The sequence below is a fragment of the Rhineura floridana genome, chromosome 14 (assembly GCF_030035675.1).
Source record: "Rhineura floridana isolate rRhiFlo1 chromosome 14, rRhiFlo1.hap2, whole genome shotgun sequence".
Lineage (NCBI taxonomy): Eukaryota > Metazoa > Chordata > Lepidosauria > Squamata > Rhineuridae > Rhineura > Rhineura floridana.
In genome coordinates, this window is record NC_084493.1 from 21120352 (window position 1) to 21134123 (window position 13772).

Sequence of the window (13772 nt, forward strand, 5' to 3'; positions counted from 1 at the left end):
AAAAATAGTTCAGATTCTTAGCCACCAGCATCAAGTTTCTAGAGGCTTTGGATTTTTCCAGCTTCGATTGTGAAATGTTTCCTTTGTTCATAAACCAGAACTCATGTGGCCTGCATTTGTTCCAGTCTTTTTCTTCCAAATCTTAATCAGGGTTCCTTCCCTATACAATCCTGCTGCTCTTTATGCACCACATGTCTCTTTTTCTGGCCATCACACCACTATGGCTGTGTACACCCCTTGCATGTAAAGCACATTTAGAGCACGTAACTTTCTCCAGTGAATCCTGGGGACTGTAGTTTGTTAAGAGTGCTAGGAATTGTCACTCTGTGAGGGGCAAATGACAGTCCCCAGGTTTCTCTGGGGGAAGCCATGTGCTTTACAGGTATGGTGTGTATGCAGCCTGCCCTTTATCAGAAATCTCAAACGACATGAGTTTATAGGAAAGCAAACGGAGCATGTTTCTGCTACACAACAAGCACTCTTCTGCCATGTGCATTTCAGTTTGGCATAAAATGCAAGGAGTGAATGATGAGTCAGTTTTTTAAAAGCTTATTTATTTTTAGCGTGAAGCAGGGATGAGGAACCTATGGCCCGCCAGCAGGTGTTGGACCACAACTCCCATCACTCCTTATCACTGGGTATGCTGGCTAGGGCTGATGGGATTGGAGTCTCAGCATCATCTGGAGGGCCGCAGGTTCCCCATACCTGGTGTAGGAGATAAACATCCCTGCCTGCAGCTTCTGGATGCAAGGAAGCCAATGCACTTTCACATTATCAGGATCTTCCTTGCAGTCCAAATTTGACAGGTGGGTGGATTGACTTATCAACCACATGGCAGGGGGTGGGGGGCCCATCTGTCAAAATCCTTTGTGCTTCCTGTACATCTCTGTGATGGGGGACTTAAAGGGGGAGGGGGGAGACTTGCAAAAGCAATTTCTGAGTCTCCCCCCCCTTTAAGTCATCAATCACAAAGAATGAAAAGGGAAATATGGAGAGATTTGGGAAATACTTTTGCAAGTCTTTCCCCTCCTCTAAGTCATGGTTTGGGAGAAATGGCCTTGGGGCCAATGAGACCCCCTGAAGAGCTATGATTGGCCTGGAGGCCGGAGGTTTCCCACCCCTGATGTAGGAGGAGAAGTGGGATTGGGGGATTTAATCCTTTCTCTCACCTGGGTGGTCCTGAAGAGAATCCCTCCTCTGATGCGGGTTTTTGTTTTGGGAGAGAAATTCTCTGTTGTACACTTGCTGGGGGGAATCAGTGCCACTGAACTCAGTTGGGCTGACTTCTCTAAGTAAACGTGTATCGGAGGGCACTGCATGAGTCATTAGACACAAGAAAAATGTACAGGTGGACCCAATTTTACGGTTTCAGGTACATTTATGACTCTTTGTCAGCCATGTTGACATCCTTCCAAATTAATTTGAGGATGCATCCACCTGACATGTGCCATCTAATATTTTGGTGCTGAAACAGCTCCATGTATCTTGATCCTCTGAGACAGCAAAGAGGTCCAGGGATCAAAAGCTGACCCAAAAGGCCTGGCTGTAGGTAGCGCAAGTGCACAGATTTGATCAGGTGATTATCAGGTACAGATGGATGAATATGTCAATTTTGGTTTTTCCCAGTTTCTAATTTTTCCACTCTTAAGTTCAGTTCTGCATATTTCCACATCAGTTTGCAATTTTTTAAAAGTCCTCATGAAAATTCCTCAGCATTTTAGTGTGAATTTCTCCTAATATACACATGTTTGCAAAACGGTTTCCCCTAATATAGCAAGTGTCTGTATGTTAGTTTCACTAATGTATGCATTTATATGCACACTTTACCCCAGTGTATGTGTTTTTGTATACATTACTTGGCTGGAGAACTGCACTGCAAAATTCGGAGCAGTCGAAGGATGGCTGTGTGTCAGTTGGAATATTGTTTTGGAAAGTGCGAATTAGGTAAGGTTGCCTTTGAATGTGAACTGAATCCAAGTTCTCCCCCATCCCTACTGTAAGGATAAATCTGAATGTGAGCGGCCATGGGTTCACGTGTTATATTCATGAGTTATAACATGAGTTCACGTGTTATATTCATGTGATAATTCTAATAATTGCTTGATAGCCCATGAGAACAGTTTCAGAATTAATTCATGATCGGTTATCCCAGAGCCTTTCCTTTCTTCACTTGTCTGGCAGGTTCCCAACAATGGGAGCCAAGCTGGGGTGTGAGCCTGGCGCATAAGCCGGATCCTTTTGAGTGGCAAGACAGCCAGAGGGGAGGGATGAAGAGGGGGACACTTTCACATGTCTTAAGTCATCTTGCCCGTGTTCTGATGTTGCCCCTTGTATTCTTCTTAGGAGCACCTTCTGTGCCATCATTGCTCAGCTGACCGAGGAGACTCAGCCCCTCTTTCAAACCACTCTCAAATCATTCGCTGTGTCCGAAAATGCGGATGCCAAGTTCACTTGCATTGTGATGGGTAAGTTAGTATAATTTATTTATTCTATTTCTATGCCGCCTTTTGGCCAAAAGGCCCTCAAGGCGGCTCACAAAAAAATAAAAAATAAACACAAATACAAAATACACACCAGAAAAGAATACAGCACACAAAAAATTAAAATTACAAAATATTAACATTGTTAAAAAAACAAGGTTCTTTACAGGCCTAATTGGGGAGGGTTTGCCAGTTGTCCAGCAACAGGATGCAGGGATGTGGATTTAAGTGTAAGAGGGAAGGGTTTTGGATCTTTCCTTTACAGAGGATCAAAGTAGACATGATGGTGGCAGCCATGTATGTCCATCTATCGCAATTGTGTATAAAGTCATGTGTGTGTGAGGACGTCTAATTTTAGCATCAAATAGAGTGTGTGGATGAGAGAAGCCGAGATCTCTCCTCACACAGCACATAGCTGAAACTATGGAACTCACTCCCACAAGAGGTGGCAATGGCCACCAACTTGGATGGCTTTCAGAGGGGGTCAGACTAATTCATGGAGGATAAGGCTAGTGATGTTTACTAGCCACAGTGGGTAGGTTCTACCTCCACTGTATGTCTCTGAATACTAGTGGCTGGGAATCGTAGGATTGAACAGACTCAGTGGTCATGGAATAGCGACTGACTGTGGAGTGATGGGGAGCAGAAAACCTGATGGAAGGGGAATAGAATGGAGTTTCCTGGAGAAGGGTACTGAACGCTCCATACTGCAATATAGACTAGTAACCCGGCAGAGGCAGTGTGCTTCTGCTTCTGATACAGTTACAGGAAGGGAGGGTGCTGTTGCGCTCAGGTCCTGCTTGTGGGCGTCTGTGACAGCAGGATGCTGGACTAGGTGGGCCATTGGCCTGGTGCAACAGGGCTCTTTTGATGTTCTTATTTTGTTGCAGGTCCCACTTATGATTGAAAAACACCTGTTTGGTTTTTTTGAGCCAAACACGTGGGACATTTGTGCATCCTGATTCCCAGGCATTTTCTCTGAGCCCATCGGGTCGCTTCCAGTATCTGAACTGGGCTAGGAGGGCAAAAGTGCTCAGGATGACACATCACAGGGTTGTTAAGGCAGGGGAAGTTCCAGCTCCCGTCACATGGGCACCCTGATGTTGGAATTAGACCTCCCCATACATCAGGGGTGGATAGCCTTTGGCCTTCCAGATGTTGCTGAACTACAACTCCCACCATCCCTTGCCATTGGCCATGCTGGCTGAGGCTGATGGGAGTTGTAGCTCAGCAACAGTTGGAAAGCCAAAGATTCCCCACCCCGCCATACACAAATAGGGCAGATAAGTTTATTACCATTCTTAAATATGGCTGTCTGTTTTGCATCTTATTAACGTATCATTTGGGCTTCTTCCCCCCTTCCTTTTCTTTTTTGATAAATAATTTTTATCTGTTCAAAAAATACAACAACTCCTCCTCCCCAACACACACAATTGAGATAGTAAGTGCCCAGGTACATCTGTAAGTAGAGATAATGCCATTCAGTAAACATATGGTTAGCAATAGGAATGGAAAGATCTGTCAATTTCAGTTCTCTCTCTTTTTTCCAATCTCAAATTCAGTTCTCCACATTTCTGTAGCCATTTTCAAATTTTTAAAATAATCCTCATGAAAATTCTCAAGAATTTTAGTGCAACTTTCTCCTAATAGGCACATTTTTGTAGGCAGTTTTGAGTACTGTACACATTTTTGCAAGCCATTTCTTGTCATATAATGCATTTTTGTTTGTTATTTTCATTCGTGTATTCATTTTTATGAATCCTTTCCCCTAACATCTTCATTTTTGTAAACATTGTTTGGTTGGCGACTGCATTGCAAAATTTGAATAAGTGTGAATTTTGAAGAATTTCAGAAACTGCGAATTTGAGGCATTCGGCTTGAAATGTAAACTGAATCGAATTTCTCACCCATCCCTAGTTAGCAGCAAGTGAAGTCAATAGCTCCTAGCCTCATTTCAGCCCAGGAGGTCTTCCCAAAGATGTCAGTGGCTGCGGAGTTTGTGCTAGCATCTTGGTCCCCTATCATTCTTCAGAGTCAGAGCATGGATGAGTTGCTTCTGTAAAGCTCACCTAGTATGCGTTACTGAACTGGCGTGGCGGTCCTAGAGCAGGGATGGGGAACTGGATCTGGTCAGCGGGCAAGATCGTTCTGTCCCCCACCTCTTGTGAACTAAGTTTGACAGGTAGGCAGGGTTCCCACCTGTCAATTATCTGATGTCACTATGATGTCAGGTGATATTTTTTTTGGCCCTGCTCATGTCTTGCACAGTGCTTTGCAAAGGGCTCCACAAGATAGCATTTGAAAGGGGCTTTGCCAGACCTGACAATCAGCTGATATTTGGGTTTTATGAAGCCACTTTCAAAGAGCTGTCTTGCACAACGATATGCAGATGCTCCTGATCAGCTGGTTGGTGGTGTCCGCAACCCCCCTTTTTTTGGCTAAGCTAGGTTTTTACCTGCCCCGTATCTGATGTGCTATATGACATCAGGTTTAGGGCGAGTGGGTGTGGCTTTACTCACATGGCCTCGCAGGCCAAATGGCTGAAAGCCCGGCTGAAAGATCCCCACCCCTGTCGTGCAGAGAACAGGGAGAAGCTTGACCTATCCTCACTGTATTGTATGTTTGCGTGGACATTAGCACCGAGAGCCAAATGGTCCTGGTGCAGATTGCCAACCTGCAAGTCAGGGGCTGTTCTACTTATAAGCACTGGTGTAGAGAGTGTGTGTGTGAAGGAGGGGGGAGAGAGAGAAAATGAACATAGGAGACTGCCTTTCTACTGAGCTGGACTATGGTCCGTCGAGTTCACTATTGTCTGCTCACTTTTCCCCAATCTGATGTCCTTCCAGATGTTTTCAACTGCAATTCCCAGTCCAAGTCAGTGCAGCAATACTGGCTGGGACCGATGAGAGCTGTAGTAAAAAATGTCTGGAGGGCACTCAGCTTGGGAAGGCCAATCTACTCTACTCTGATTGGCAGTGGCTCTCTAGGGTTTCCCATGGGGTGGGGGGTTGCTATCCCTACCCGGAGATGCCAGCGACTGAACCTGGGACTTTCTGCGTGCAAAATAGGGATGGTGACCTGTAGCCTTTCAGATGTTGCTGGATTACAACTCCCGTCGTCCCTGGCTGTTGGCCATGCTAGCTGGGGCGGATGGAAGATGGAGTCCAACAACATCCGAAGGGCCACAGGTTCCCCGTTCCTGATGTGAAGTGTATTCTCTGCCACTGAGTTGGAGACTGCTTCCTCATCTCCCAGGTTCAGTCTTGCGTACACGGATGACATTTGTGTCTGGGATAGCATTTGGAATATGGAGAATCTAAGGGTTGCCTTCAGCTACGTTGTGCTCTGAACAGACCCTTTGAAATTAATAGACATAAGTTAGCCATGTCCATTAATTTTAATGGGTCTGCTCTAGTGTTGTGTTAGTTGGTAGGATACCCTGGCTAACAGGATGATCTGAGGAGTTCCTAGTTCCAATCAGCCCTCAGCCCTCAATGTTATTATTTATTTATGACATTTTATTATGTCATTCCTCTGAGAAGCTCAGGATGTTCATAGTTATTTCTCTCTCTCTCTCTCTCTCTCTCCCCCCCCTCTCATTTTCAAACTTGTGAATGAGGCTAGGCTGAGCAAGGGACTGGGCCAAGGCCACACCTTGAACTCCAGTGTTGAGTTGGGATTCAAACCCTGGCCTCCCAAGTCTTAGACCTACACCATAACCATTACACCACCCTGGCTCTTGATTTGTTAAGTGCCTGAAGGAGACTACTGTGTCTCTGCCATCATCAGTATAGGGATAGTATTAATCTACCTTACAGGCTACTTAAAGGGTTACTGAACTGATTTATATGGAGCATCTATGGGCACTCAAAATGTATTCATATACATAGTGGTGGCCAGTGAAGATTGCTGCCCCTGCAGGGCGATCAACAGGAAAGGGGAATTTCTACCCCAGACTGTTAGTGCCAGGAGGTGCGGGAAAGGAGGATTGAAGAATTAATTAGAATTAAAGAATTCTGAGTCCAAGAATTTGATTTGAGTATCGGAACTGAATGGCGCTCACAGTCCTTCCATACACAAGTCCTCTCCTTGTTAGCGCCTTCCCCCCTTTCTTCATTTCAGCAGTCTAACTTAGGCCCAGGGGAATCATTTTGTTATTGCCATCTTTTAAGCAACTTGGAGACAAAAATCCATACTAATCACTTTGGTCTTCCAGCAGCAGATACAGATCTACCTTCTACTACCTCATCCTTGATCTATGCTGATTGGCAATGCATCTCCAGGGTTTCAGGCAGATATTCTTTCCAGCCTTTCCCATAAAGGAGAATGCCTTCTGCGTTTGAACCACACTTTTCTCCTACTTTGCCACCTAACACCACCAATCACAATGCCCTTCCTCCAGTCATTTTTGTGTCTGAGGGCACTTCCAGATGACCTGTTTATTGAGCATTCATGCAGATTTGTTTGCAGGGCGATTAGACAGCATTAGTTATTTAAAGAGCAACCATTCTGTTTTGTTTGCGGAGTGATTAGACATGTTGCATCAAGCATTATCCCACACTTTCACTGCATTTTCCTGTCACTTTCCTTATTGCAAAAAAAAGTCCAATCTTTTGGGGAAGCGGGTTTGTTGCACAAGGCCTCCCAGTCAACTATAACTGCACAACCTGAACGTCCTAGTATGTGATTGAATCCCAAAACAGCAACAGTCTGGAAGCCCCCTTAGTCTTTGTGTGTATGCTGGGCTTAGTTTCAAGAATAATGCTAAACTTTTAAAACCGTACTCTTGCAAATGGTGTAAATTTCCCCCAAATATTTAAATATATTTGCACTGGGATTTCCTTGGCACTGAATTGCATTTTATTTTGGTGCGGAGTTGATTTGCCCGGTCTACAGTTCGATTTTACTGCATACCGTCTGTGGACTGTGCAAGCCCCTGAAATAATCACCTTTCCTCATATTGTGTTCTTATCTGTGCTTCTGCCTCCTTGGCCGTCTTGCAGGGCTTTGGACACCCAGGACTCTCATCCCTGCAGGATTCCCCCCCCCCGTTGCTTTCATTCCTTGCCCAATGACTGGCATTTCAAGCTCTCTGCTATCCCCAAAGCCAAGTAAAAATAACATCTCCCTGATGCATGCCTGGCTTTCCTCTATATATTCCAACAATGTATAGTATCCACACCGCTTCCGTTTTTCAAGCATTTCCTTCCTTTTTGAGAGGCTGGGGCTCAGCTATCATGCTGGTTGTTGCTCCTAGCAGTTCAGTAGCCATTTGTGTCATTCTTTCTGCCCAACTGGAGGAAGGTTAGGCAAGGGCTCAGTGATATCTATGGCAACTCCTCTCTTTATCATAGAATCTTACAGTTGGAAGGGATCTCAGAGCTCATCTAGTCCACTCCCATTGCCAGGGGAGGAAATATACTGCTGCAGTGTCCCTGATAAGTGGCCATCCAGCTTCTGTTTAAAAAGAGCCAACAAAGGAGAGTCCACCACCTTTCTCCTTCCCCCCAAAGAGAGATGGGAAATAAACAATGGTATTCAGTGCTAGTTCTACTCAGAGTAGACTCATTGAGGTCAATACAGGACTGTCTTAGATTCATTAATTTCAGTGGGTCTTCTGTGAGTAGGACTTAGTTGAATACAACCCAGAAACTTCCTATACTCCTGTGTAATGGTACAGCACATGCTTTGTGTGGGGAAAAAAAGCCTTAGGTTCAATCCCTGGTGTTTTGTGATATGGCTGGGAAAGGCTCTTGTCTGAAATCCTGAAGAGCCACTGCCAGTCAGTTCAGACAGTACTGAGTTAGATGGCTCAATATATCCCACAGCTTCCTATGTTCTCAGGAAAGGTGGGTGAGAAAAGGCCTTCTCTGTAGTGGCACCTCATCTTTAGGATTCCCTTGCTTGGGAGGCTTACTTGGCATCTTCATTGTTGTCATTTGGACGTTAGGCTGGGAATGTCCTCTGCGTTCTAGTTTTCAACGGACTTCATTTTTTTTAAGGCTTTTATTCTGCTGTTTTTATCCTGTATGGTTAGCGTTATACACTAGCACAGCTGCATTATTTTCATATGGCTTGTTCTTGGATTTTTATAAAATAATAATTGTGCTTTTCATTTTGATGAGAGGACTTTTCACAATAGAATGACTAGCTATTTTTTAAATAAAAAACATTTATTTACCCAGTCTGCCTGTGTGAGTTCCAGACCTAGGTTTGTAATATAGACATGGATTTGAAACCTCTGAAATAGAGTTTGTGTTCTTGGGAGTGGGGACTGAGGGGAAAAAAAATAGCTGTCAAGGGAAAACGTAAGCTTCCCCCTCTTCTGTTGACACTTTTTTTTTTTGCTGGAATTCACACCTCCCTGCCTCCAATTTGCAAAGGAGAAGCAGCCCTTAAGTGTTGAAATTACATTCCACTCCCACTCCCCCACCCTAATTTATTTTTGTGAAGTGTAATAAACTCCTCAAGTGCGATGTGACTGCAAGTCATTTGCAGGTTTTGTCCTGTTACTTTCCTCTATGCATCCGGATTTTTTTTAAAAAAAAATCAGGATAAAAATAAGATGTGGAAACAGCTGCATCTCATGGCTGATGATCCCAAGCACACCAGTGTGGAAAGCAATTGCCTCAGAAATCAAGGACAGCCAGCCTGGTGCCCTCTGGATGTTGCTAGACTGCAACTCCCAACATTTATTTGTTTATTTTGATTTTGATTTTATGAAATCAATACCCCATCCATCTTCCCAAAGGAGGCCAAGGTGGGCATCCTGGACCACTGGTGATGCTGGGTGAGCTGATGGCAGTTGGAGCCCAACAGCATCTGAAGGGCGCCAGGTTGGCTACCCCTCTCTGATTGTGCAGATTATTGGGTCAGAATATGGAATATAGGACTCCACACTTGGGTCAATAGAATCTTCAACCTGGATGTTCTCTGCTCTGCTGCAAACAGAAATGGCCAGCACGTTTTCAGGCTGTTTTCTGAAGCTGTGGTGTCTAAAATTTTGGATTAAAAAAATGAATAGAAGTGGAACTTGCAGCAAAATGCCATAGCGTGACACACTCCTGTTCAGGACACTCCACCCCCTTCCCTTTCCTCCTGGTTTTCTGCCTCTACCCCCAACAGTAAGTCAGAATTCAGCAGCTACCGAGCATGGGGCCTCCCTCCCCTACTGAGGCTCTCTCCTTGGTATTTTCCCTATGGTGGGTGAAAGCTACCTCTTGTGCATGGGTAGTGCTGTTTCATCTGTAGAGCCTAAGACACACAGCTTGCACACTGAAAATAGAAGGAATGATGAGATTCTCAGGATTATGCACTCCTCCAGACTAGTTTTTTTTTGGGGGGGGGGTGTATTCTGCAGCATGTCATCGACGCAGTAATAGTGCATTAATGGTGGATTTCTACTGGACCATCCACATGTCACTCCATCTGCAATGCTTCTCAAATAATACTGCATTATTGCTGTCTTTTTTGCTGCACTGTTGTGTTGTAGTGCAACAAAAGTGGAACAAACCTCCCTCACCCAGCCCCGGAATATTTGGGGTATAAAAAGTTTAAGGATTTCAGCAGGAAGCTACAGGACAGGCACTGATTGGACAGGAACCAGGATGGTCACTCCAAAACCTTTGGAGGTGCAGACAGTATTGAAAAAAGAACTGTGTATATTACCACCTGATAGGGATAGAAGGATTTGTTGATTTCAGTTCTCTCAATTTCTTGTTTTACCAATCTAAAATTCAGTTTCTGCAGCAATTTGCACTGTTTGAAAGAAAAATCCTCATGAAAATTCTTCATTTTAGTGCAAATTTCTCTAAATAAACATATTTTTGTCTGCAGTTTTGACTAATTTACACATCTTTGCAAGCAGTTTATCCTAATTTAATACATTTTATGAGTCATTTCCTCTGGTATATGCATTTTTATGCACACTTTCCCCTAATGTGTACATTTTTGTAAATGCTGGTTGGTTGGAGAGATAACTGCATCACAAAATTTGGGTAAGTGTGAATTTTGAAGGATGGCTATGTTTCAGTTCTCAGATTCTTTTGAAAAGTTTGAATTTGATTGATTTGGCTTTATATTTATTATTTATTTATTAAATTTATTACACATTACACATTTAAATTTATTTATTTAAATGTGAACTGAATCAAATTTCTCTCCCTTCCTACCACCTGGGTACCACCATAAGCACAAATAATCATGAATGCACAATAAAAATTATGTCTGCAGGGGTTCCTTAGTGAAAATCCCTCCATGGTATATATGTGTGTGCATGTATCATTTTTCTCTCCCCCCAACAGTGCATAATATCCTCAGTTATAGCAAATCCCAGCTGCCCCCAGCAACACCTGTGACTGTTGGCAGTGATGTATCTGAGAGATGTAATCAGTCCATGGAGAGAAATGCGCTAACCAAGTTCTTGGGCAGTTCTTCTGCATGCTGCTGGGGGCATGGTGGGAGAGAGGCAGCTCTTATTACATGTTCTCTGACCACGTCACTCCTATGATCCTTGGCCAGAATAATTGCTGAAGGGGCAGAGATAGCTAACTGGCTGGCACTTGGCTTCAGTCTGGCCTCTTTGCTGCATTCTGTTGCCAACGTGTCCTATTGGAAATGGTCAGCAATCACAGCAGGGGAAAGGCGAGTCACCCAGGGTACCTTATTTATTTAATTAATTTTTAAGAGTGAAGAAATCTTTATTGTTCAAAGCCATAGGTCACCACAATTAAACAAATATTATTTAATTTATATCCCACGCTTCCTCCCAAAAGGAGCCCAGGGCGGCAAACACACTAAAGCACTTTAAAACAAATTAAAAACAAAAGTTTTAAAACATACCAAAACAAAACATCTTTAAAAACTTATTAAAACAAAACATCTTAAAAACATCTTAAAACAAAACATCTGAAAACAAAACAAACTTTAAAGAGATCTTTAAAAGCAATTCCAACACAAACACAGACTGGGATAAGATCTCTTCTTAAAAGGCTTGTTGAACAAGTAAGGTGTCCAGTAGGTGCCAAAAAGATAACAGAGATGGTGCCAGTTTAATATTTACTGGGAGAGACTTCCAAAGTGTTGATGCTGCAGCACTAAAGGTCCGGTTCCTATGTTGTGCAGAACAGACTTCCTGATAAGATGCTATCTGCAGGAGGTCCTAATCTTTTTGAGAATGGTTTTAATGTGGGAGTTGACATGGAACTGGAACTGTTCCTACCACACTAGATGAGAGTGCATAGATTCATTTCTGTCTTATTTGGGGAAGGGCTGTAGCTCAGAGGTAGAGTTGCATGCCTTGCAAGCAGAAGGTCCCAGGCTCAATCCCCAGCATCTCCAGATGCAGCTGGGAAAGACTCCCAACTGAAAACCAGATGACTGTGTGGTGGAGAGAGCCCTGTTCCCTCTCAGGGATTGAACGAAGACATATTGAATCAGGCCTATTGGCTCATCCAGCTAGTATAGTATAGCTCTCCAGGGTGTGAGACACAGTTCTCTCCCAGCCCTACCCAGAGACACCAGGTATTGAACCTGAGGCCTTCTGCATGCAAGGCAGATCTTCTACTACTGAACTACAGATGTTCATCATGCAAGCCATGTGCTCTGCCAGTGAACCTTGACCCCTTTCCCCTGGCCCCTTTCATCTTTACAATCAGGAAAGGGTTTTGACTGGGAAGGGATAGTGTGTTCTTGGTAAGTAAACATTAGTCTGAAGGAATAGCAGAGAGAGGATCTTAGTGAGAAGGAAGAGGAGACGAAGCGGGATTGGCTATACGGTGATGCAACTAAGTAATTTTAGATTCTGGACTTAAAAGAACTTTACAGCCCCCTCCCCTTCAGATGGCAATGGAAGGCTTTATACCCACCATAGATTTGAAGCACACTTAAAGCACATTTAAAGCATATGGCTCTTTTGCTTATGCAGAGTAATTCAGCGTTGTGAGCTGGTGTGTGTATTTACCTAAGTAGCAGGCTTTCACTCCACATTTAAATCACTGAGACCTTAAGACATAGTAAAATAAGAAAAGCTACTTTATTTATAGAAATACATAATAGGTAGGAAAGGCATACCTAGTTCTAACTAACTAAGTTGGGGGCGCAGTGCCCAGATTTGGGTATTGCCCTCGTGGTTTAGGAGAGAGAACAAAGACAGAGAGGTCTCCTCTCTCCTCAGACAGTTGAAGAAGAGATAAACAGAAAGGAAGGCCAGAAATGAGATCACATTCCATGAGTGTATTATCAGTATTATTATTGTTATTAATAGTAATAATAATAATAATTGTTGCTTTTTTCAGAATGAAACTCAAAGCGACTTACAAAAACTCAGAAAATACAATACATAAATCACAAGACAATATACAATTCAATTACAGTACAGCATACAATTAGGAATCATCTTACAAGCCTAAGTAGATAAAAATAATTAGATAAAAGGACATCCTCATGGATACTCTTACAATTACCATGGTAGAACTATGCAAAATAAAAACTTAAAGAGGTATAATCCTAAAGGAAAAAGGGAAAAAAATCTTTAAAATCTTTAAAACAAAACATACAAACAACAACAAGAAGAAAATAGTTTACAATGGAAGGAAGTTAGGTAGAGAAGAATACAGGTAAAGGTAGGCAAGTCTAGCCAGCTGGAGGACCCTAACTCTATCTTCCTTCTGGAATACAAACAAAAGAACCCAAACAAGAGCTGCTCTTGCCCCACTTCCAACACGGACTTCCCACAGAAAGTCCCAGGAACTGTAGTTTGTTAAGCGTGCCAGGCATTGTAGCTCTGTGAGGGGATAAACTACAGTTCCCAGCATTCTGTAGAGGAAGGTATGTGCTTTAAAGGTATAGTGTGTACGCAGCCGGAATTATTTCACTTTCCTGTAAAACACGGCAAGCCAGCCCTAATGCATTGGGGGGCCCCTCCTCTGCTCAATCCAGTGCAGGGCCCTGGACTTCTGCTGTCCAAGTCCTGTCCTGGCAGGGTCGCCACGGCTACTGCAAGGTGGCGTGTGCCTGTGAGCTGAGGAAATGTTTTGAAGTTCACCCAAGTGCTGAGATCTAAGCAGGGGAAGGGAGAGGATGAGAGATGCTGGAGGTGACCTTTGTTGCAGCAGATTGGAAAGACTGTTGCAAAAGGCTGGTTTTAGAAAGGGGGGAGGCAAGGAAGGCACCTCCAGAGAGGGCACAGCAGACAGGATTTAGATATCCCCCCCCACCTGCCACTTGCATGTGCGTGTTTCCTCCATTTTTACCCTGCCCTGCCTTTGCACTTTTTGGAATGGGGTGTCCTGC

General features: G+C 43.7%; 1 protein-coding gene across 1 annotated transcript in view; it reads left to right on the top strand.

Annotated features, from left to right (window-relative positions):
• ALPK3 (alpha kinase 3) overlaps positions 1 to 13772 on the top strand; it is a 90139-nt gene that overhangs the window by 12347 nt on the left and 64020 nt on the right. Inside the window, exon 2 of the mRNA XM_061595833.1 lies at positions 2344 to 2465. Within this exon, the coding sequence (XP_061451817.1) occupies positions 2344 to 2465 (122 nt within the window). The remainder of the gene's footprint in view (positions 1 to 2343; positions 2466 to 13772) is intronic.